General features: G+C 41.5%; 1 protein-coding gene across 6 annotated transcripts; it reads right to left on the bottom strand.

The window, feature by feature from the left end:
- Positions 1-466: 466 nt before the first annotated feature.
- On the bottom strand, positions 467-25343 carry KCNJ15 (potassium inwardly rectifying channel subfamily J member 15). Of its 6 annotated transcripts, none has more exons than XM_009679473.2 (3): positions 4621-4890; positions 2885-2938; positions 467-2559 (listed from the first exon to the last, which is right to left on the bottom strand). In XM_009679473.2, exons 1-3 carry the CDS (start codon positions 4800-4802, stop codon positions 1416-1418), a joined length of 1380 nt encoding a protein of 459 aa, XP_009677768.2. In that variant the 5' UTR covers positions 4803-4890; the 3' UTR covers positions 467-1415. The 6 variants fall into 6 exon arrangements, with proteins under 6 accessions (XP_009677768.2, XP_068769984.1, XP_068769977.1 ...); XM_068913883.1 differs by lacking the exon at positions 4621-4890 and adding an exon at positions 3302-3446; XM_068913876.1 differs by lacking the exons at positions 2885-2938; positions 4621-4890 and adding an exon at positions 25282-25343.
- Between the last annotated feature and the right edge of the window lie 52 nt (positions 25344-25395).

The following is a 25395-nucleotide window of genomic DNA, read 5'->3' as shown; positions in this document are numbered from 1 at the left end:
TGTTCTGCAGATTGCAAGGCTGCATTCCATGAAGCCACACAGTGCCGGGAAGTTAGGCACAGAAACAGTAAGTGCAATGATGCCAAAAGTCCTTTCATCACTGTAGCCCCTGGTGACTCTCAGGCCAAGACCTGGCCCACAGACCCAAAACTCATACTTAATATGACTTTTCTTTGCCAAAGCTTTAGCAGAGCAAAATCACTGGAACGCATAACGCTGCTAAATGACTCTCTGATATGAGGCAGAAATAATTTTCCGTTAAAAACCTGACCTACATGTGGTAAGCATGTTACAAGTTCACCACTGCTACCTGGTTTACTACCCATAATCTGACCACTTCAGTGGTCTGCTGTGTTCCTTTGCTGCATGCTGAACATAACTGAGTATGCTAAGCATTCAGCTCTTTAAACATCTCCAGGGTACCACACCCTCTCCCTATGCCACAAAGAAATCAGGAGCTACTCAAATTAAATTCCTTTATTAATGGAATGGTTTTAATAGACCAAAAATGAAATGGATGAAAGGAATGCTTGTCCTTTATGGTTGCCAGAAAAAGTAAATATTGTCTACAGACATTATACAGCTTTCTTTTAACCAAAATTAAACAAGGTCTATAGCAAAGCAAGCAATCTGTAGAAATGTATTGTTATGCTGCTATTACAAACTATTTACATTGGATAAAAAACAGATGGCTCAAGGCCAGCTTTAACCTTAGTTGATTACTGTTATGATTTTGTGTAATTTTCCCTCGTCTCCCCTTCTTAGCTATTATATATAAATCAGCCATTAACAAGGTTAAAAAAGTGAGTGATCACAAAACAAGTTCCGAGTAGCAAAGAGAAAGAGATCTCCCTTCATCACCTCCCAGCACAACTAGTCTGCCACCCTCCTTCAAGATTCAAAGGAGTTTATCACCTTCCTATGGGCTCTTCCCATATTCAACCATTTTTCTCTCCCATCAATTTATTTTCAATGCCAGGAATCCCCATTAAGGCAATACCTGCTATGAGAATATACATTTTAAAGGAGAATATTTTCTTCTGGCAGCACTGCATGCTGTCTCTGTGATTGAATGTTCACAGTAAAACCATGTCAAATAAATATTTGAAGAAACCAGCACAGTGTATCCAGTTTCACTTTCCAATTGAAAGTGGTATGTCTATTTTTACTGATGGTATAAGGCAGAGACTTAATACAAATCCAGCTTTGCTAAGTCAAGATACTGGACAAAGAAATCCCACCTAATTACAAAATACTTGATTAGCAGCTTAGCCAAACAAAGGGATAGGTTTACTCTACACCAAAGCTATCTACTGAAAAGGACTCCACTGCTGGTTTCATAGCAGACATACAACACAGAAAAGATACTTTTTCAGTTTGGGAAAAGAATTGATCGGGATAGTCTGTTCATTCAATCAAACATTGCTCTGCTGTAACAACATTGTTCTCAGTTCCCTCTCTCTCTGGTCCTCCTGCCTATATCTCTCCTCTAGCTTTTGTTTTTCAGAGTCCATACTATAAAAAGTAGAATCTGTGCATCTCCTGATCTTCTCAAATTGGCTGAAATCAGCAACATACTTTCCATTTGGAGAGAGAGAAACCACAGGCACGAACTCATAGCCCCAGTGGATCTCCTCCGGGACGTAGGAAGTCCTGCTTTGGCAGACAGCACTGGTGGACTCAACCGTGGCATTCAGGAGCACCACAAGCTCAAAGTCCTTCTCCTTGAGGTTTTGAGGTGTGAGATCTCTTAAAGGGCTGCTTTCATCTAAAATATGGTAGAAGGTTAAAGGCAAAATGAGAAAAGGACTCTCAGAAGAGGAGTCAACATTGAACTTGACGCTGGCTTGGTTCAGCAAGATCCTCTCCCCTTCTTTAGTTTCATATGTCTGAAGAAGCTTCCCAGACAGCTGACACTGTATCAGAAGGCTCTTCCTCATATTTGCTACTCTGATCACTAAACAAAGTTCTCCGTTGTGTTTAGTAATGACAGCACAATGGCTGAACTTAATAGTCTCCGCCCTTTTTTTAGGTCTTGCAATTTTGGCCAGAAAGGTACCTGTGATGAAGATTTCAATCAAGGTGGTGATGACCAGTTGGGCCACAAGTAAGAAAATGGCATGAGGACACTCCTCTGTAATGAAACGAAACCCATAACCGATGGTCGTCTGTGACTCCAAGGAGAAGAGAAATGCCCCTGTCAGAGAGTCCACGTTCTTGACACATGGCTCGCGCTTTGGGGTGAACTTGTTTATTTCCAAATCTCCATGAAGAAATGCAATGGCATAGTAGATAACTCCAAAGAGGAACCAGGTCATGACAAAAGTAGCAGCAAATAAGGTGAGTTTGTACCTCCACTTCATGTCTATAACTGTAGTCCACAAATCTTGAAGGTAAAGTAAGTAAATGCCATCGACTTTGTCTATCCGCACATTGCTGTGACCACTTTTGGACATCACACGTGGTCTGTGTGCCTTGAGCGCAGTGTTGATGCCTCCATTAACCAGCGGGACACGTGACATATTAATCTGTGTGGCTTCCATTCTTAGTGCTTCAGTCCTAAGGAGAGAATAAAAGAAGATTGTTACTTAATGAAATAAAAGCACATAACTGATTTTGAAAAACATTAGAAAATGATGATGGATAAAAGGTACAAACATAATCTAAACATAGCATCATATAAAGTTAACATCATACAATATCTGACATTAGAAATAATTCGATATTCTATTTCCCTGAAAAAAATCATTCTTTGATTCTGACGATGGCTAGATATGGAGAAGTAGGTTTCTCTTATCATAGCCTGCAAAAGAAATTCGATTAAGCTGAAATTATATATTACTAATTTATTTCTATAAAGCATATCATTAAATTTTTGTCTTACGTTTCTATAGAGAAGAGGCTCTTTTTGACCACTGCATAGGTTTTCTTTAATGCCCTGAAGAGAGACATCTGATTAAAATTAAAGTAGCTTCAATGCTTGGTTTAGAACGCAGATCCAGTGCACCACCTCTGTCTCTTCCTGCGGCAGAGACAGAATGAGCCAGACCAGTTTTCACTGTGAACAATTAACTTCCACAAATGATTTAGTCAATCAGATCTGGCTCTTTGTTACAAACCTGCAACTAACCTACAGGGAAACAAAGCAGACCTGAACACATCAAAGTAGAATTTTGGAAAGAAATTTTTGCACCTGAAAACACTTCAAGGCTGTTCATATTATATAGCACTCCAATTTCAAGCAGTCCAAGTTAAAAAGGAGGCAATTCCCAAAATCAGAATTCTTGCAGTGGGCCCTAACCTGTGCACACCCAGCAATCATTGGACCACCCGACTTTTGAAGTTTGTTTACTGTGCATCCCACTTCAGTCTGGATGGAGATTAAGTGTGCAGACATCCAGGACTGAACAAAGCCCACAGAGAGAAGCAGAATGTTGCCTGTGCCAGTTTGATGAGGCAAGTAACAAGACCCGGCTTGCAGGACTAGACAGTGATTACATAGAGCAAGGACAGTGCACGTTATAGTCGTTTCCAACAACAAAACTTCCTGATGAAAAAAACAACAAAGAAAAAAAACATCCCATGCATCCTTTGTGCTTTGGCAGGTCATACAAAAAGCATTGTTTTGTTCCATTGTTTTCCTCAAAAAGAGGCTTAAGTAAGTGATTCGTTTTCATGAACCACCAAAAAATATAATAAAAAAAGAATGTCTTCCTTATAGCTACTTAAAAGAAATTTGCAGGAAATACAAGATATATTTGTGGTACACACATGTGCCAGCCCAGGACATCAGCATGATTGCTCACTAAAGTACCTTTCCTGTTATGTCAATTAAAGAGAGTTTTTGTTTATGACTGTACCTATCACAGTGATGCAGGTTTTCTGGGAAAGGGTAATTAAACTTAAGTCCCATTAACACCTGTAGCTCATTCCAATTTTAGTTTAATCACTAACATTGCTTTTCCATCATCTAGGAGCCATTACCATATATATACACATATACATGTACATATACATATACACATACACACAGGCACATATATATATATACACACATAACACACATACACATATACATATATACATATAAGGAATGCATCAGTGATCCCAGTAGGAGATTCCTTATGTGACAGTCAAATCAACACACACATTGCGCAGCATGTCCGGATAATAAACAGGAAAAAACCTTCAAGTGATCTGAAAAAGAACAACGGGAGGAAATGGGGGGGTGGGAGGGGTAGGGGTAGGAAGGAGCATACATGCAACTGCTCTTTAGGCAAACTCAAAAACAAGCACTACTGTCAGTGTGCAGTAAATACATGCAACCTCTAATGGGAAACTTTTTAGGAAAATGCATACCGTTTAAGTGAAGAGGCTCCAGTCTCCACACCGAGCCTCACCTTGGGTAAGCCATGGCTCTAAAACTTGTGCAAAAAGCTATCCTGAAATCAGTACGCCTTTTCCTCTCAAGCGCACTTCCCCTTAGCCATTACTTCCAGTCACAAACATTTCATTATCAGAACAAGTTTCCCTGCCACAGATTGCTAGGCCAGGCGGTAAGTGGCATCTCAAGTACAGTGCAGGGGACAGGTCCCCGTCCCATGCCCCTGCTCAGCCTACCTGGACGCCTGCTCCTGGGAGCACACTCCCCAGGGCTGACGGCTCCTCCTTCTCTGGCAGGGTGCGAGGATGGAGACGGCCAAGGCTCCACCTTCCCTCCTTGGGGCTCCAGCTGGTGGGGTTGAGCTGGTGGGACCGAGACAAGGCTGGCTGGCTCTGTGGAGGGCAGGGTTACCTGGCATGCACTAGGGACAGTCCATGGCATGAGACATGTGGAGGTGCGGGGTGCACGGGCGCTCAGCTCCCACTGCGTCCAAGAATCATCATCTTCTGCACAGATGGTCAACATGTGTACAATAAATCTAATGTGTAGGATGCATTGGACATGCTGTGCAGAGCAGCTCTGCTCCACAGGTGTTGTGGAGCTGATGCTCCCTTGATATGCCAGGCTTGCTATGTATGCACTGTACAGTTCCTCTGCAGCACCAGCCCCGTCTACAGTTTCGAACCACACAACGGCCTCATAAGATTTCTTGCCCCTGCCTCTGCTCTTGCCTTAAATGAGTTGCTCTGTGACCAAGAGCCCTGAACAGATAGAGAAAATCCTGACGTTGCATTCTGCCAAGTTTCCAGACCTGGTGGAGGACACCTAGCATCATACACATACCAAAGTACTGTAGCAAAACAATCACCCTGACAAGACAGGAGGTAGAAAGATAACTGAAAGGCAGAATGTCTTCCCTGGGTTACTCCAACAGAGGGACAGCTGCAGGATTTGCCACTTTAGGCTTCATTCGAGAAGAAATAAGGTTTTGCTATAACCCTAAGCAATGCCTGGCATGTTCCAGACCACATTTCAACTCATAATCAAAGTGACTTCTCATTGTGTCTCCTTGCCATCTCCATATGTAGGGTCAGCATGGCAGAGCTGCTAGTTTTTGAGTCTGCCATAGATTACAGAGGATTTTATCAGAGATTCTCTGACATCTTTTGTGTTATCCCTTGATTTGTATTTCTGTGTGTGACAAAGTTACTCAGCTTTACAGTGATTTCCTGAAAAGGATCCCAGCCAATTTTTGGTGCTTTTTTTGGTTGTAGGGTATTTTTTGTGTGTTGTTTTTACTTCCTATTTTTTCGCTTACATCACTTTTTCCTGTGTGATCCTGAATTCCTCTAGTGTTCTTTTCCTCTCCAGAGAAATTCATGTTGGTTTCCTTTCTCTGCAGAAGTACTTCCCTTCTCCCCTACCACATTGATACGGGAAGAGAGGAACTGTCACACTGTCTCTGAGCAGCGTTCCTTCTGCTCCCCTATCTTGTCACTGGCAGCAGCCAGTAGGAGTCATCTGGGGTAAGAAACCCTGGTGAAACCAACAGTGGAATAAAAATGGGCAATTTCCTCTTTGCTCTGACAATAGGAGATTGCCTTATGTCCTGAAAACTTGAAAACTCAAGTCCATTCCAAAGCTCTGGCTGACTTACTGTTCTCACTTTAATATTTACAAGCACAGCTGGAGTTTCTTGTCATGTATGTAAATATTTCTCTCCTTCTGCGGTGCCCCCCTAACCACGAGGGTTTCCATAGCTGTGTCCATCGCTGCTTTTCATAGCTGTGCTGGAGCTCTGGCTCAGCTTCACAGGGCCAAGTGACCTGATTGCGTTTGCACTACCCAGCAGGGAGAGCCTGCAGAGAGAGCTGGCCTCCTCCCCAAGCCGTTGTTGCATCCCGTGGGAGCTGCTGGCTTGCGCTGGGGCAGGCCCCATGCCGGCAGTGTGGGTGCCAAGGGAGCAGGACGATGGCACTGCCGTACCTGGCTGTGCCTCTGACAGCCAGCTCCTTGAGCTTCTCAGGACCTGCAGTCATAATTGTTTCCTTCCAACAATTTTATATTTCACAGCTCTTAAGTTTCATCAGTTGGACTCTTGTTCTTATACTGAGAGAAAGCACAAGCAAAACTATCACTCAAGCATTTTTTATAGTATATACTTTTGCCTTGCGTTCGTACAGGTTCCTGTGTAACACAAGCCAGCTCAAGCTCTTCCCTCTCACTCCAGAGGTCATCCCCATCCCCACCTCCCCACAGCTTCCTGAGGTGACGTGACCAGCTGTACAATATCCCAGACTAAATGTTTCATGGTTGTTCATATGTACAAAACCCACCTTACAACATTTGCTTTACTATTTCCCATTTAATATCTTGTATAGCCACCTCAGATAGTCTGTGCCCTGATAATCCTCCCCAACACCTCAGCTGAAAGATTTCAGTCCTTTTGGCTTCTACTCCTTTCCCTATAAATCAGAAAGCATATCTACGACAATAAGTTACCATAAGCAAACAAGCTATATAATAATAGCATATATTTTTAAATTAAGAGAGAATCTTCTGTCTGTCGGCTAACTGATCACACACAGAGAAAGCTTTTTTTTATGACTTAGAAAATAAAACCCTACAAACTGTAGCTGCAAATAAGTGAACTGAAGTACAGTCAAGGAAATAGACACTTAAAGCGGGAAGAGAATGAAACAGTCAGGCTTGTCTAGCACTGCAGTGTCCTGCGAATTACCTCCTTTCCTCACCAGCACTTTGGAACAGCCAAAGGAGACTCCCTGTCAGAGCATATGCTGGTAAAAGAGTTTAGTGCAGACAAAATCAATAAAACCTAGAGCTACATACCAAACTGCCAAGCGTGAATACTTTGATAGTAAGGTGAGTCCAGCAGCCAGGGATATAACAAGTACATTAACACTGCTTCCAGGGACCACATTATCAAGAAGTTGAAGCCAGCTTGAATGCACACAAAAATGTCCCTGTTACATGAAGCCAGATTTGCTTGTGCAAGATCTCTTTTGGCAGACACAATCGATTAAATGTGTACAGGAGCATGACTTGATCAGATGGCCCCAACTGTTTGCTTTTTTCAAATCAGACATGCTTTGCCACTTGAGCAACCACCCCCTACACACTTCACTGCCACTTTGGTAGGGGGGCAAAACCTGAACTGTTTTTTTCACCACCTCTAGCAGGCTTGGCATTAAAAAAGTAGCGGGGAGGAAAGAAAACATTGAAAAGAACTACTTAATCTTTGAATCTTTCCGAGGTTGGATGTGGTTCAGTAGATATAAAAGTCTCTCCTGAATTCCCAGTGCTCTGCCTACCATGAATGCCTTCCTCTCTTTGGGCTAAGCAAGCTCGAGAAGGCACCAGCTTCTGCTGTGCAATTGTCAGCCAGCAAAATCCCCTTCTATATCTGATTTATGGAAAGCAAAAGGAGTAGCAGAGGGAAAGGACACTTCAACTTCCCTGTCGACTGCAGCACAAAGTAATACAGCCAGAACTGCTGCCCTGGACCCTTCATAAAAGAGTCCTTCAGCTGTAAAACTGATCAACATTTTCTTGTGCACTTGAGGGTGGTGATAGAGAGGCTAGGAGGTCATTGTATTATGAAAGATGCTGTCTTAAAAAACTAAATTAATATCTTGGGTTTTCTCCCCCTTCACAAGATGGCTGAGCCATCAGAACTAGAAATACACCCTCAAGTCAAAATCAGCTCCTGAAGCTGTGAATTTACCTCTCCATGCAACCACCTATCAGCACAGGACAATCCTGTAGACAGTGAATCGTGACTCTCAGTGACCTCAGGCTCTCAGGAGTCACGAGAGCAGAGGTAGGGCAGAGCCTGCAGACAGCACGGCCACCTGGCACCCAGGGCTGGGGGCCAAGGCATGGGTCATGCCAGGGCTGGAAGACAAACAGCAGTGTGGATGAGCTAGCGGCACACTTTTCCTCCCTCTCAGTAGAGTCAGGGCAACTGATTACAGGCTAGCATTAAGAAAATGAAAAACCAAACCCATCTTTGGCTCTCCTAGGCTGCCTGTCTGACATCTGGCCATGGAAGATGAATTTAAGGTGGGGAAGTCTCATGGCCCATTGTTTCAAAGAGAGATTTGTATGGGAGTCCTGTTCTTTCCAAGGGCAGGATATAAGACTTTGCGATAACTATTGATGTATGTAGATGAGCCTTGGAAACTACACTGATGCAAGCAAATAGGAAAACAACCAAGTAGGCGGAGAAAAGGCAAAAGATGACTCAAAGCTTGTTGAGGTTAATGGAGAAACTCCCAGTGATTTCACAGGTCTCTGGATCAAGCCTCCAAGCGAAGAAAAGGCAAAAACAGCTAGCTTTTGAACAACTAACGCACTGGTAATGAGCCATCCATCCTTCCAAAAATCTGCTGTCCGGTCTCTGCCCTGGGAGATGTTCTCACTGCCTTTTCCCGGGTTCTGCTCTGTATACAGAGCTTTCAGCCTGGAAACCTTCATGTACACCAAAGTCTTTTTTGAAAACACATGAGTAAACCAAATAGATTCTAAAACTCTTTTTTCTGTTCAGTAATATAGGTTATACAGTGCTGCTGGAGAAAAAAAGAAATGTTCACCAGAAATGTTCCACTCTGTTTTTTTGTGAATGGCTTTTCTTCAGTTGTGCAACTTTCAGTACGTCTGAGTATCTCCCTTGTTGGCATGCTATTGCCTCAAACTCTTTTTAGTTTCAGACACTTCATCAGCACAGCTAAGCATTCAAAACTTGCCTCTACAGTGATGCTTTTCCCATCTGCTAACCCTTTTCCTCTTCTTGTGGTGCAAACCTTACCTGGCTCTTTAGACAGGGGTAAGCTTTAACACACACTCACAAACCTGTACTTTCTATTTCTGAGAAGCTGAGTGACAGAATTACTCTGCAAGGCTGAAAAAGACATTATTGTTGCATTATGCTTATAAAACTAATACTCTCTACTTCCGACCTGTATCATATCTCCAAACTGCTGTATGAACATTAGTTACTCCTTAGAATAGGCAATATGGCACAGGCAAGCATTCCAGCGACATTGCACAGAAGGAACTGAGCTGAAAAAGGATGGAACTGATGTCTTCTCCCAGTTAGCATTACAGTCAATAATAGTCAATAGCAAGGCCAGGACTAGAACTCCAAAGAGCTCAATGCCTACTTTCGCCCTATTTTCCAGTCACTGCCGCTATTTCTCCCTTCTTTGCTTTCTAAGATGCCTTTGGGGGGCTTTCAGTAGCTAAATCCTGTCTCCCTTTTTCTCTAGAGTATTTCTCTTTCCGATGAGGATATCTTTCACTATCCTGTTTTCCCCCATTTTGCATAGTATCCCATTGCTGCCCTCCTTCCTGCTTTCTGTGAACCGAAAGGTTCAAATTCATTATGCTTGCAATACCATCAGATAGGTATGCAGCTGTGGTAGCAGAACTGTTACTTACGAGACTCCATGCTATTTTATGTTTTGCAAGTATCTCGCTGTAGGTTTGCAGGACGCATAGCCTGACCTTTCTGTTATATGACTCCGTTTTTAAAGGCTTCAGATTTTGCAAGGCTCCAACTGGTTGTGCTGAGTTTTTCCTCAAGACTGGCCACAAGCCACTTTTCTATTTATTTGTTTACTTAAAGTGTCAGTCAAAACAAAATAGCCATTTCCAAAATCAGTGCCAAGAAAACACGTTTCCGGGTGTTAAAAAATTTTAAATTCATGTTAAAAAATGTTTAGTGATTTTCTGACAAGAAGCTAAAGCATAAGTCTCTTTGGTGCTGGGACCGAGTCCCACAGTCTCCTTGGCCAGCTTAGCACCCTAAATGCTTGACTGTAAGAGTGACAATGATGGCTTTCTGGCCTTATAAATTCTCATCCATACAGTGGGGCAGGAAGTGCAGTCTCCCCTTCCCATCCCCGCTGTTCCTCATTAATGATCGCCCCCGCAAGGGGGCATGGAGGAATGATTTGCCTCAGACAGAAGACAGATCGGGTCTCTTGGTGGTCCACGCTGAGTCCTATAGCACACATTGCTACAGGAAGGAGCATCATCTCCACCTCCCTCCTTGACCACCAAAGTGACAGCAGCCATGTAGTTCGGGGAGCCTTGCTGTGCAGGGGGAGCAGGGAAGGGGGCATGTTGGGAGAAGGCTGAAGACAGGCCAAGGAACGCCTCATTTCTGGCTCGTAAGACACAAGGTACACACTGAGCCATTTAGCACTGCCCACAGGGCGCTTCCTGGCCTGTCCCAAAAGCTGCTGGGCGCCTCGCAAAGTGAGGGTCGGAAGGTGCAGCACCTGCACACTTCGAGCACTTCCAGCGCTAGTCAGAGACTGGGCAGGGATTTTCTGTGTCATACTTTTTCAATTAGTCAGCCAAGATCTACCTGAGTCCTACTTAAGTACTTAAATCCTTTTTGGGAACTGGGCCTTTGCCAGCCTACTGCTACAGCTCCTGTAAGAATGTGCTATATGTCCTAAAAATCCAGTTGCCTTCCCTTTCGCTGCATAGAGGCAGGCCACCTCCCTGGGCCACAGCTGCCACAGGCTGGGTAGTGGGCAGGATCTGCCAGACAAAGGCTCCTGGAGAGGTGCACTGCTCTTTCCTCAGATTTAAGGGTGGAAACTCAAGGTGGTTTAACTGTTTGCCAAGAGACATATTTAATTTCTCTTTGTATGTATTTATGTGCTACCTGATACATCACCTGGGTATAATCTGGCCATGTGAACTCATATGCCAAGGCGGTTTCACATTTCTGTACAGAGCCGAGGGTTGGCTGTGTTTCCCTATAGTATTTTGGTCACGTGGTGGCTGCTTTTATAACCGATCTGAACCTGAGAAAAAACTTCTTCACTGTGAGGGTGACAGAGCATTGGAACAGGTTGCCCAGAGAGGCTGTGGAGTCTCCTTCCCTGGAGATATTCAAAACCCATCTGGATGTGATCCTGGGCAATACGCTCTAGAGGTCCCTGCTTGAGCAGGGGGGTTGGACTAGATGATCTCCAGAGGTCCCTTCCAACCTAAACGATTCTGTGATTCTGTGATCTTAAGCCTGACAGAGTAGGTTTTTTGGTAAAGGGAGTCCCCATTCAGGGTTTGTGCAGAGCTCAAATGTGCTAGACTAGGCTACTATCAACATTTGCTGGGACTGTCATGCTCCACTTGCTATAGGTTGGTTGTGCCCTAATTTTCTCTTCTGTCACACCAAGTAAAGGACAGCACCTTGGTTTTAACCTCATCAGTACTCACTCACTGTTTCACAAGTTGACAAATGCCTAGTCAACCACTAAATAATAACAATAATAATAAAGCTAAACTTGGAGCAACTGACAATGATGTAGTCGGCTGTAGTTGGCTTGAAGTTTACTGCTTTTGTTTCAGGCCCGAGGAAAGGCTTGTGGGAGAGAAAGCTTGCCTAGCTTCTTTTCTTGATTGCTTTTCTCTCTCCAAATGCACGTGTTGGTCTAATAAAATCTCATCTCATTCAAAAAAAAAACCCCACCAAATAAGCAAGCAAACAAAACCAAAACCAAGCAGTTACTGCAGAGTTTTAATTCAAGTGTCAGCAGGTGGCTGAAAATTCATGGTAATGTGCCTAGTGATGGCTAAGCAAGAGGAAGGCAGAACAGTTTGCTGATTGCTAACAAAAGCTAGCGAAAGTGTTTGTTGGCTGCCTTCCCCAGGGCCATTTCTCCTCCACTTTTCTCAGCTGCCACTGGTACATGAAAGATAATTTATCCAGGAGCAGTGGGACATTTCAAATCACTTACAATGGTTTGCGCCTTTGGTTTCTTTCTTGGACTACAGATACCTTGTGCAACTTTAGGCACCACATCAAAAACCAGTCTTGTCTCACTCTGATAACCAGAGGCCTAGGTTCCTACCTGCATGTTACCCATACCATATGAACCCAACTGGCGGCTGAGCAGCTCTTTTTTAATTACCATTTGTGATGCCAATTCATCACATGATGCATGCCCTGTATCTCAGTCAAGTTGGGTTTTGTTTTTTAATTAGTCTTGGTACACTGTGGCTTTCATAGCTCGGTGTAGGTGTGGCAGTGAGGTGAGGCTCACTGGAGGGTGTCAGACTTCTGCTGCGGCACATTTTACAACATGCTCTCGCCATATAAAAGCAGCATTTCTTGAAAGCAGCATTTCTTGTAAATCACAGCACTGCTTTAGCCAATACAATGAGAGGTTACACTGATGGAGGAATGACCTGAGCACACTACAAATATCCCACCGTATGTACACCCTCACAAGCACTTTTGAAAAAAAATCATGTTTATATCTTTCCACTTCTATACAATCATTAAATCTCAAAACTGAAATATAATTCTATAAAGGAATTGTTCACCAAATTTTTTTTTGCTTCCTTTACATATGTAAAAACTTCAGAACTATTGCAAATCAGTGTATGAGTGCAAAAGGCAAGGAAACTGGCCAGGGGAAAAAAGCACTTTCTTTAAAAGGTCCGTATATGGGTAGCCTTTTGTTTATCTAGTGCCTAATGCAGATAGAATCAAATCTAAGTGGGCAAACAGAGCACACCTTGACCCAGCAGGAGGATGAACTGTGTTATACGAGTAGAGCTTTCTCTGTCTGGCGGCTTCTGGTCGTCTCTTACCAGTACGGTGTAGCTGCTGTGTGCTGCTGCAGCTAGGCAGAGTAACAATAAATACAGTGTAACCTGCTAATTAAGCCAGATTTATGGCTTCTTTGCATGACCAGGACATACCAGTGAATTTGGCCTCGTGATTTTTGCAACACTACAAAGCACGTTTCCAAGGAAGAAGGATGGGTTTGTCAGGGTTTCATCTTTAAACTTGTTACAGGCTGATTTTCTCAGGAAGTTATTTGGTTATGAAGAATTGCCATACCTGTGTGAACAAGTTCACACAGAGGAAAATGTTTTCAAAAAGTGATTCTTCTTTTATGCTAGCAAAATGCAGCCTGTGAGGCAAAATATCTACTTCCCTCACCCAGGCCTACTGATTTTTAAATTGGATGTCTTTCTCAAGCAAAGCAGTGATCCACATAGATGATGTTGCTAGCACAGCTGATACACATGTTGATTATTTAGTTATTTTTTGATAATCAATGAGTTTATCATGAATTAAAGAATTAGTGTGGCCAGTATGCAATTTGAGGGACGTAACAGCTTCAAAAATTTTCATTCCTATTCCATTTTCTCTTCACTACAAAGATTTTAAATCACACTAAGCACCTGTTTCCCTGGATTGCCTGGGTGTGGTAAACAGCGAATTTTACTTGATCTCAAACAAGTATTTGGTAGCTACTTAAGAAAAAAAAGGTTGTCAAACATTATAAATAATGAAATGAAAAATCTAGACTGTCCAATAATATCAGGATCTATGATATTTTATAGGCAAGCATATATATGCACTTACCTAGAAATCATAGGTTCATTTTCACCACTTAAAATAATACATCATGGTATATACGTTGTCACAAATGATGTGTTGCCTATTCTGTTAAAGCACAAGCAATTGCAAACATAAAGGATTGATCGGGGATATTTTGATAAATCTACAGCAGGTTTTGAAACCTCTGGTTTTGAATGCATCTTAAGTTACATGTTTCCCTTCATACCATTATTTCCCTTAATAAAGTCTATAGAACTTGACGTAGAATAAGCTTCTTAGATAATGGGTCCTCAACACATCTGCAATGACCAGCAATCACAGCCTGCAGAGGGGCTGATGCACTCTGGACCCCAGGTCCATCCTGGCTCTGCAACTGCAGCTGCCCCCTCACCCACCCTGCACAGGGACACCAAGCCGTAGCCTGAGCCCCTGTGACAGCGGAAATAGTGACTGGGATCCTATGAACAGCTAAAACATCCTGCTGGCGTGCAAACCTGGGGCTTTCATCTGCTGCTTTGAAATGTGTAGTGCCACATTTAAAATGCCAATGGCACTTTCATATTGGGGCAGTGGTGCTTATTTTCAGTACTGGCTGAGAGTTTTATTTCGGGGTAATTTCCTTTTTCTTTCCTGACCAGGCCATGGATGTGGTTATTTTATGGTTTAAAAGGCTTTTTCTCACACACACACACCCATATATGTTTTCCACTGAAGTCTGTGCTTTTTCCTAGACCCACCCAAATTCCAGTACATAGCTCACTTGTGTGCCAAGTTTTCATACTCTCCATGCAATGAATGGAAAAATGCCCTTTTTTCCCCTTCTGCACATATTTTTTTGTGGGGGGTGGGGGTAGGAGAGCAGGAGGAAAGGCCTCCAGAGGAATTCAGTTGTACCTGTTGTTCCAGAGCAGAAATGTGAGAGAGTCCCTGTGCCTGTGAGAATACGCTGGTTCTGCCCGTGGATGAAGGTGCATTATGTCTGAGCCCATAGTGCTTGCTTGGGACTATAAGCTGTAAATGCAGAGTGCTCAGGAGACTTACAAATCAATGATTATAAAGTAAACGTAGCATGAACTGGTGGCTGCTGGATGTCTCCATTCTGTTCATGTGAACTACTCCAGGAACACTCTTGAATGCATTGATGTTTTATGAGAGATGAAAAAGAAATTGAAAGCTCAAGGGGGAGAAACATTAGGGAGCTTTATAACAAAATGATAGCTTTCAGCTGCATCATTATATGCTCCATTTAACGGGGTATTTCAAGCTATGAGCATCTTTATGAAAGGTGGTGGACTGACAGCAAAGAACTCTTCTAACCCGCAGCACCCCTGAAACCAGCCCCTCAGGCAGCTCTCCCTGGCAGATAGCTTTTGGGCGCCCCCAGGCGAGGTGGGATGCACCCCTGCCACCCCAGCCCTGGGGCAGGGAAACTATAAGGTGACAGGAACATGGTGGGGGTGCTCATTAGCACAAGTCTGCTGAGTGGATTCTCTGATATTCGGTTAAGGCTGGTCCCCATTGGTTTCTCCTTCTCTGGGAAGGCATTAATATAAGTCTCTCTCACTTATAGAGCCAACTAGTTTCATGAAGCTTGTTGGAACAACCATTTTTGAAGCTTCTATTCAACTGCCAAGATAAGCTGAAATTAGCCTGTGGATTTAAATATATGGGCTGTTTTGCATCCCTTTGCAAAGGGACTGAAATGAAAATATGCTAAGCAAGCAGAGTGTTTAGCCTTTCAGTCAAGAAAATGTTATCATTGTATAGAACATTATTGTCACTCTCATATCGCAAAAACTGGAATAAAAAATAATAGATTTTTTTTTAAGAAAAAGCTATTTCCAGAGTATGTTGACTGGAAGTTTATACAGACCAAGATTGTATGTCTTCCAGATAAACTTCCAAGGAATCAGAGGGAAAAGGGTACTTATTTTCCTCATTGCTTTCCCAAATTACTCAATCCCTGCCAATTTCCATGACACAGACCCCTTAGTCTGCTGCAGAGACTGTGGCTTCTGAAAGGGAGGAAATAGCATGAATGTACTGGTGCACATCGATGTTTTTGATTTTCTGGCCAAACCAAAAATATCAAAACAAACAAAAAAAGTGTTGAGGTTGAACTGAAAAAAAAAAAAAGCTTCTACTTTTCTGGCAAAACAAAAAAAAAGTCACTTTGGACTGAAGATGATGTTTGCTCAAACCAAAACTAAACCTTTCATTTTGCCTTGACATTCATAAAGATGTGCATGTGTGTCTGTAATTTAAATCAGGTGAGGAATGAGATGTTGTTTGAAATGAAATACTATCTTGCTTCCACAAGGTCAAAATGAATTTTTTTACATTTCAAAACTGATTTCAGGTTTATTCAGTCTAAGCTGTTTTATCTTCTTAACGTGAATTCATGAAATCTTTCATCTGACCTAAATCTACATTCTGAGCCCATAAGACTTTCAGCTGAAAATCTTGCCCTGATAGAACTGTAAAGGCCACCTGAGTTTCCTGGCTGGTTCTGTGACAAGTGAACTACATGCAACAAGCAGATTGTTCTTCTTAGGGGAAGACAGCAGAAGCAATGCCTGTTCACGTTATTGAGATCTGGGTCCGTAACTGTGTTATTCAGGATTAATTTTCTCTTTGTCCTATGGTTTCTTGGGAACCCGTATAAAAGCTTTGTGGTGTTACACTACAACAAGCTTAAGAAGCGGCAATAATGTGCCCAAAAGCGAAAAAAGGTTCATGCTGTTTGTCAAAGTTACTGTATTTCCTTATACTCAAAGGAGGTTATTTTGCTTGTTTATTTACACATATCTTATCTTTCTGACTGTTCCTTTATGATCCCATGTCATCTCAAAAGCTTAACAATCTTTTATAGTTGGAAACTTGAGAAAGTCTAGCTTTGATCATTGAAGTAATTAGATTGAATAGCACATTGTTCGTGCTCTGTTGAGAGTCGTTTCCTACTACATGCAGGATACCCTAAGCTTACTTTTACAATTCTACAATAGTCAACAACTTTTACTTTATTTTTTGCAAGTTTTCCAGATGCCAAGAATTTTAAAAGTCACTTTGACATTTTCCAAGCAGCTTGATTTATGAAAATAAAAATTACCACCACTCACCAGTTACTTTCTGTTATTATATCAAACCTTATTATAAGGTTTGATACATCAGTGGAACTATCACCTCATAGAGGAGTCCAGTCGTAAAGAATAAGAGAGGTATGAGGAAAATAATTACAGTTTCCACTCTACCAGTTGAAAAATCAAACCTTTGGATCTCCAACCATCTATACTTTTCCTGTAATCTTTACCTTAATAAAAATTCAATTTTCACTGAAAAACACATTTCATGAGAAATGCGTAACCAATTCTAGTAAACATCTGTATGTTACTGTAGTCTTACTGACTTGAAATCCAAAACACAGTTAATTCATAATTCGTAGACAATTGTTAAAGATATGTGAATCAAAGAAGCATGCTTAAAAGATGAGTTTGTAATTACATAATTAGTGTAAATGAAAGCACTACTTTGTACCACGAAAGGAAATCTCACTTTGGAATACATTATGATTCACGTATTCTTGGCTATCAATTGTAAAAGTAGCTGAGCAAGTCTACAGATATATCAAACTGCAGCAGCTTATTTCAAATGAGGTTAAGCCAGCACCATTGCTAGAAACCGCCAGAGCACTGTGAATCTGCCAGGCAGATTACATGCTGATGACAATACAGAAAACCCCTGCATTCACTACCCTGGTGAAACTCTGTCAAACCCATCCTGTCCAAAAGGACATCTTTTGTCTGATAGCACTTCTGCTGCTCCATTCACTGTATGGTGCAAACTTCTTTTCTCTAGGCAGCTTGATGCTGCAGCATCTCCAAAATCCATCTTTTCCTCTTTGAGTCACCCAGGATTTCATTTTGTCAATTAGCCATTTCCCAATAGGTCTCTTGTTCGCTGTCCTTCTCATCTACCCCACAGTCAAATCATTCAAAACTCTAGGGAAAAAAATCGTGTTGCCTTCCTACTATTTTGACTATAATTTTCCCTTTCAACGTTGGAGACATCCCTTTGATTACTTCACACCCATAAAGCTCATAGCCTAACCCTTCTACAGCTACTGTCCTGGCACCCCATAGCTCTGGTTTCTTCTGCTTTTTTTTGCTTCCCATTCCTCTTTCTCACCAATGTCTATTCCTTGTGTTTTTTGTCTCCCTTCATCTTTTAGATATCTCTTACGCCATTCCACAATAGCTTCCTCATCTGACGTACATAAAATCCTCTCCCTACCACCTTCAAACCAAATCCTGAAAATGTAACTGTTTTGAGACACATTCCAGCTTTAATAAGCATCTGCTAGTCTTTATGTTTGCCTATCAAGCACCTCGTTTGTGTTGCATCATGCCTCACTTGCTGTTAGAGCTGAAATAATTCAGAGCAGATCTAAAGTTTTCCTGTTTTTTGTTCACCACGCTGCAGAGCACACTGCAGAACTACAATATGGTGAAAAATAACATAATCAGGCTATGGGCTACATCCAGCATCATCATTAATACCATATGACTTTCTTCTTTTGGCAGCACCCTTTCTCCAGGATGGCTCTGGCTTTGGTACACGTGGGGTACCTTGGATGTCGCTTTTTTATCTTCCAGTGAGTTTTGTTTCAGAGAAATTTGGAGATTTGCTGTTTTAAAATTTGCCTGTGAATTCCAGATATCTGAAACCTCACTGAAGCTATGAGACAGTAGTTCTGACTTGGTTGCCAACCATCTGCCAAACTCAGTCATTTCTAATAGTAACACACTGTAAGGTCAACTGTTGGGCTCTTGAGGTTGAAATTCCTCTCTGCTCACTTCAGACCTTTAAAAGATTTCTGTCTGGTCCAGGCTAGTCCTCTAAGGCCAGTCCCCAGAGTCAATGGGGAGAGCTGGACACCTCCACACAGTGAGTATGTCTCTTCTTCCTCGAACACCTGAGATGCCCATCTCCCTGTGGTGCCTATGGAGTGAATCTGGCTGACCAGCTGAGACCAGATCTCTAACTTTTAGACAGCTGGAATTAATCTTACCCTGTGCACCTGCACCCGTATAGCAAGGCCAGTACTTCTAAGGGGTGTCAAATTTATTACCTATATGAAAATCAACTGTTCCAGTGTACACAGAGGTAACCCCACGCTTCCTGGAAGGATCACGCTTACTCATGTAAATTATACAGTAAATGTGTGCAGTTTCAGCTGGAATATCCTAGATGAATGTATGTCAGTCTGACTCACATTGATGAAGCCTTTCAGGTCAAATTCCCTAGAAGATGGTGTAGGGTGAGGAATCCAGTGTAAGATTCAACAATGATGTGATGTACTGTTCCCATCATACTTATAGTTTAGTTACCATAAAAGAATGTAAATTATGTACTGAAGCAGATGAGTAAGGTACATCTTTAAAAGGAAACTATCTAGGAATCTAAAAAAAGATATAGGAATAAGTCTGCTCTGTTTTACAGGTTCTCACCTGTAAAAGATTTTTGTTCATGTTCAAGATTTTTGTTCTTTCTCACATTCCCTACCACAGGTCAGCTTGCTCAGGCATCTCCTCAGCATATACACTGCCACTGTGTCCAGCTTTCATACATCTGCTTACTGTACGGACACCCCGGCAGTAGCCAAGCCCACCATATCAGTATGAACAGGAAAATAAAACTCTCCATTGCCTGAAAAATTCATAGAGATTAGCAGTAAAAAAAAAAAAAAAAGGACGGAGAAGATTCAGCAAAACATGTTGTCCAATACCTTACCAAAGCATGGATTTATCAGGCTTGTGCTATGAAGGACAGCCTGATCCATGACGTTTATCTACACACTTCCAAAAATGATGTCTAGGCTGACTTTGAAAACAATCTGCGTCCTACATCTTTTTCATCACTATTTCTCTCCAAAGTTCCTCTTTTCACAGTGCTGCTCAAGTTTTCACCATGTCACTTGGAGTTTTATGAACTCAGCAAATTCTGAAACTTTGACCACTGTTTTCTTCTGAAACTGAGGAATGAAGATCTGGTCCTTGTCCTAGCCTTTTTGTGGATTCCAGTGTAAATGTTTAAGCTCATATAGTACGTATGATTAGCAACGTGCTTAAATCAAAGCTTCTAGTGAGAACACAAAGGTTATTGACTTCCATGACACTTGCAGTCTTTACATAACAGCTTTGGTAAAAAGTTCCTTAGATCATATAAAGCATTAGAAGCAAAAGCTTTTCCTTGATTATCAAGTCGTTATTTATAAGATCTAAGGAAGTAATATGAAGGTATGGTGGCCCCCTTTTACATTTCCACTGCTAACAAATCAGAAATATATCCAGCAAAAGCAGAATCCCAAATCAATGTGTGGTAGGAGGAAATGTCACTGGGATTGCTCCACTGAAATGGTTTTTGGACTTTAGCACATGAACACTAACAAATGATCTTAAAATAAGATTTTATGTTCCCTATCACCAGAGTCCTTACACAGGCCAGGGCGATTTACTACCAATGTTACTCTGGGTCATGGTCAAATCACAGCTTTAGTAATTTTATGCTGACATGGAAAAAAAAAGAAATCAACACCAGTTTTCAGATATTCTTGTTCCAAAAACACATACTTGAGGTTCAGTACTTTTTTTTTTAACTGCAACAATAGAACATATCAAGGGCCAGGCACCCCTTAAGACTTGGGCTGAAGCACCCGTAATGTTGTGACTCACATAGAGAAGGAGTGAGGTTTGTAGCCTGAAGTGTGTTAACAGAGTTACCTCAAAAAGAGCGAGAGCATGAGGAAAAATAAGGTAGACGATTAGGACCCCTAGCAATGCAACAGACCTTCAGACTTTTGCAAACCCAACAGAAATACAGCATAAATCTCTGAATTTTGCTTGTTGAATTCTGTTTTCACAGATGAAACCAGGCAGATCTCAACTTGGAGCTTATGGTGTCATGCCACTGGCTGAAGAGCCGCTTCCAGCCTCTATGTTTCCCATAGCAGTGTAAAAGGGACACAATGTGAATGAGAACCAGACCCAGAGCCTTTTGTTTGCCCTTTATACGTAGATAAAAATGGCACTGTTAGCTTTCCCACACCTACCTGAATTGTGTTCCTTCACCTCTAGTCTTGTGGAAGCATTTCACACTTGAGGCCATTTCCATCTTTGACCCTTTTTTATGCCTTGACAAGTTTTCAGCACCTTTCACATTGTACATTTCACAACAGATAATCAGCATGTTGAAGGGCAGCACCCAAGAGCTGACATTCACTTTGTTAATTTATAGCTCATAAATGGAGTCCCTTGTGACAATTGCCTTTCTGCCTAATCTTAGAAAAAGAGGGACCCTGATATAAAATCAGTAAGCCTGGAACAAACCAGAAAGAGATCAACTACCATGTACTATAGTGGCCACAAACAAGTGACAGTTAATGAGGCCCAATCTGGTAAAAAAATAAAATGCTCCCTTGAAAACTTAATTTTTCTTTCCTCTCATGTTTTTGCATGTTGAATGAATGTTTTGTCATTTGCCTAAGAAAATGAACTAGATTTGCAAGTGCTCTATATCACCCAAACACCTGCTCAAATTTGCTGATATACTGTTCTTGTGGGAATGAAGGCCAGCCTTACTCAAAAGCTGTGAAAGTGACAGAAAGCACACCTTGGCCTGTCTTCCCTCATTTCTTTTATCTTTTGTTGCATCTTTTGTTAGACAGAGTTCTAATTTGGTTATATATTGTGGGCACAAGCAATTATTAATAGGTTTACCACTGAAGTGTTTGAGGAAGGATACTTTCATGAAACATTATTGCTGGATAAGACAGCCTGAAACCAAAGCCTGGGTGAGAGGCTGGAGGAAGATTCAGAAGAAGACAGTTGGCATGAAAGTATCAAGATTAAGAGTAGGAACAAGAGTAGGAAGCTTTGAGTGGCATCACCATGAGGCAGAAAATGGGGAAGCACTAAAGGGGATCTTTACAGACAAGATCAAATAAAAGCAGAAACATTTTTGGTTGAAAATTTCCTTGGAAAATGTTGAATGCTAACAAAAATCATCTAAGCAGGAAGAATTCATTTACTGGTCAAATGTGAACATCATTTTTTTATTACTTTTTTTTTTTTTGTCTGGCTGGGTAATACTACTGAGAAAAAGGGAAAATTTTGATTAGAGTAAATCTTTCCCATTTCTCTTTATCAGTTCATGCTGCTCTAGTGTCAGAATATACTTTTTAGGTCATTCAAGCAGGTGCACTGTTTCATATGTTGCTTTATTTCGCTAATTTATTCAACAGAAATTTTTATCATGTAGCCTCAATCCAAAAGCGCTAATTGCAGATAAGGAAAAGTTCAAAATGTAAACTAGAGAGATAGCCTACAAACTGTGTTCTAATCCAGAGTGAATCACCTCAGTCAAAGCAATGGAGATTAAATTAATCTAATCGGGCCATACTATTATTCCAGTCAAAACTTATTTCTCTTTATCGCTTTGATTCACAAAGGGAATTTGAAGGTGGCTTACCGAGGCTTTCTAAGCATGGACAAATCCAGCTGACAATCTCCATGAGAAAAACAAACCAGAAAGGAGACTTATGGTTTTAAAAGGCACCAAGCTTCAGATCCCAAGTTTTAGACTTCTTTCTCCTCCTTAAAATCCAGCTAAAATGTAGTATGTCCAATTGGTGAGGCTACTTTGAATCAAGAGGAAGAAAGACCTTTCTAAATCAAGGCACCCACAAGGGAGGCAGCAGAAAGGCAGCCCTTTCCCACACCTTGCACTCTTCGGCAGTTTCATCTGTGGCAGACATGACACAGGGCGGGAGGGGGCTTCCCAGGTAAGGAAAAGTCTAGGTCAAAATGAATCACTGCAAAATTGAAGGACAGTAGTGCTGACTGCTGAGCACCTGTGAAGCGAGCCAGATCTCCTGAGCAAGGAGGCCAAGGGGATGCTCAAGTCATGATAACTGGAAGCTCACGGGTCTTCCTAAGTATCCCCAAGGCTGTCCTGCAGACACAGAAACTTGGGTAGTGGCTATGGTGCTTCCCCCTGAGATATACCCGGGTCTAGCCTATGTCCCAGCAGTCCAGTTTCAACCTTTCCCCCAAGGTAGCCCAAGGTTTGCAAATGGCTCTGTTGGAAGACAGGATTTGCCAAACACTTTTCTCCCCAGCATCTAAAAATGACTGGAACTGCATTATCCCAAATACCTACCCTCTTTACATCCAAGTGTTTCTTCTGTCCAGTAAAGGGTGATAATACTTAGAGCTCTCATATCACTGCTTGCCCCCTCTCTGTCTGACCATGACCTCTAACTCTCTGTGAATGTAAGAGTGGGCTAGTCATGCAAAGACAACTTCATATGCTTTTTTTTTTTTTTTTTGGGGGGGGGGGGAGATGATGTGGTTATTACTCTCCATTTTTCTTCCTTCCTCCACCCCAATTTGTAATGCATCCACTATTTTTGGCCGGTGTCCATGTGTATTTCACACCATGCTGTCTAGATAGATATAAAAAGAATGAGCAGGCATTTCAATTCATGTACAGCCAATACAAGAGAGTTGCCTTTTTCAACTCTGCCTTTTTTACTCCAAGAGCATGCACATGCTTAACTCCAAGCCATTTACTACATTAACGGTACAAATATACTGAGAGCTAAAATGATCCTCAAGCCTATAGTAACTCATTGAAATAAGTCACGAATGTTCCTTCATTCCAAAGGGCTAGGGACAGCTCAGCAGAAAGACAGTTTTCAAATATTTAACATTTAGTGAATTAACTTAGACTGGAAAGTTTGATTTTAACTGTTTGATGCTACAGCCAATGTTTTTTTCTCATTTTTATATACACAGGATAGCCAATAAGATAAAGATGTTTTCCCTCCATAAATTAAAAGAAAAAAATCAGCCCATAATCTTCTTTGTTTTTCCTGGAAGCAAAGTGAATCCAAATTTATTTCAAAATGTTCTGAGGTTCAGCATGCAAAATAGTTAAGTTTCTGTTTTTCTTGGCCCCTCACAAGAGTACTGTCTGGTACTTCACAGCTTTGGTCTCTACCTGTTCCCAAAGAATACAGCCTGTCTGGATGAACTATGTGTGTTGGGAGAAATGGGAGAGTGGGAAGGAATAATACTCTGCACTGCTTTTAGCAAAATTTGGACAAATAGAAATTTTGGCTCCTGTCAGAACTTGTTTGTTTCATTGCACGAGGATCCAGGATAAAAAGCACTATTTGTTTTCACTTGAAATTCTATAAAAAGTAACAGGGTTGAAGTATCATTGAAAGTTCTTTGGAAGACTGAAGCCCAAGTCATCGGCTGCTGTTTTTGTTTCTAGGCCATGCCTCACTTACCAGGCTGGAATTCTTGGGGAAGTTTTTGGTCTGGTCTACACTTCACTTTACAAAAGCGATGCCAGTTTGTACTGTACAACTAGCTGCACTGAGTTACATTTCAGGCTTGTCCCCCCTCTGCTTTGCCCCCATAAACTGATTATTAGAGAGTGCAGAGAGCATAGTGACATTTTACAACAAAGGAAATAAAGAAGACATTTCTATAACAGCAAGTTGCCCCTTCTCCCTCCCAGTTTTAAAAGAATTCACATGTAATAATATCACTGCAGAACATAACCAAAAGGCTTGCAGGTAGGTATTCAGACACTATGATGAGAAAGACCCTGGAGGTGCCTCTACATATAATACAGCTAAAGGCAATTGAGGAAACAAGGTTAGTTAAAAAGTAATGTAAGTAAGTACTCCTGTTTCACAAAGGAAAGCAAGCTTTGTTCCTTTTTGCAACCAGTACGTCATGGAAAAAAAGCACTTATCTATAAATCTCTTTAAAGCATAATTCCTACATGAAAATAAAAAGGGAGGCAAAAACAAGCTACGCTGAAGGAGAGGGGAATCTGCACCACAGCCTCGGACTATGATTACTGATGATAAGCCAGACCTGTTGTAAACAAGTAATAAGAAGACACATGCAAAAGTTGGAAGAAAATGCATAATGTTCTCCAACACAGACGTGTTTACATTCCTTACACCTACCACAGAAAACTGACCTAATCTTTTCTTATACAGATAGGTAACAGGGATCGTATAAAGTTCCAGGCAAGTTTTCCCAGTATGTCAACTAAAACTGATTTCTGCATTGAAAAAGAAGCCGCAACTGACTGAAAGATATGCTTCTAATACCATAAAAAGCACTACCTATTTCTTTAAGAAAAAAGGCTCTGACAGGCAAACATTTACAAAGATAGATCCAATATCTGCCCCCCTCCGCAACATGTAAAAATATCAGTCACATATATTACTAACCTCACATGCAGTAGCTTGCATCAGTGGAAAGACCAAAACATGACAGCTTTTACTGTATCATTGTTAAACTGCCTCTATCTCAAAGTTCACAAGCAGGCATAATCTTATAAACAGACTTTTCTTTTACAGTCAGTTTCTAAATCCTTAAATTATTAAAATAAGCAAAAAACGAAAAGAACCTACTCATTAGCTTTCAGTCCCACACAAAGTTTCCAAAGCACTGTTAAACATGTATGCATATTTTGACAAATACCTCTTACCTGTAGAAGAGCAATGTTCAGATTCCTCACTAGATGT

Source organism: Struthio camelus, chromosome 1 (assembly GCF_040807025.1).
Source record: "Struthio camelus isolate bStrCam1 chromosome 1, bStrCam1.hap1, whole genome shotgun sequence".
In the NCBI taxonomy this organism is placed as follows: Eukaryota; Metazoa; Chordata; class Aves; order Struthioniformes; family Struthionidae; genus Struthio; species Struthio camelus.
Note: the sequence above shows the minus strand (reverse complement) of the source record. Positions and strands in the feature narration are given on the sequence as shown.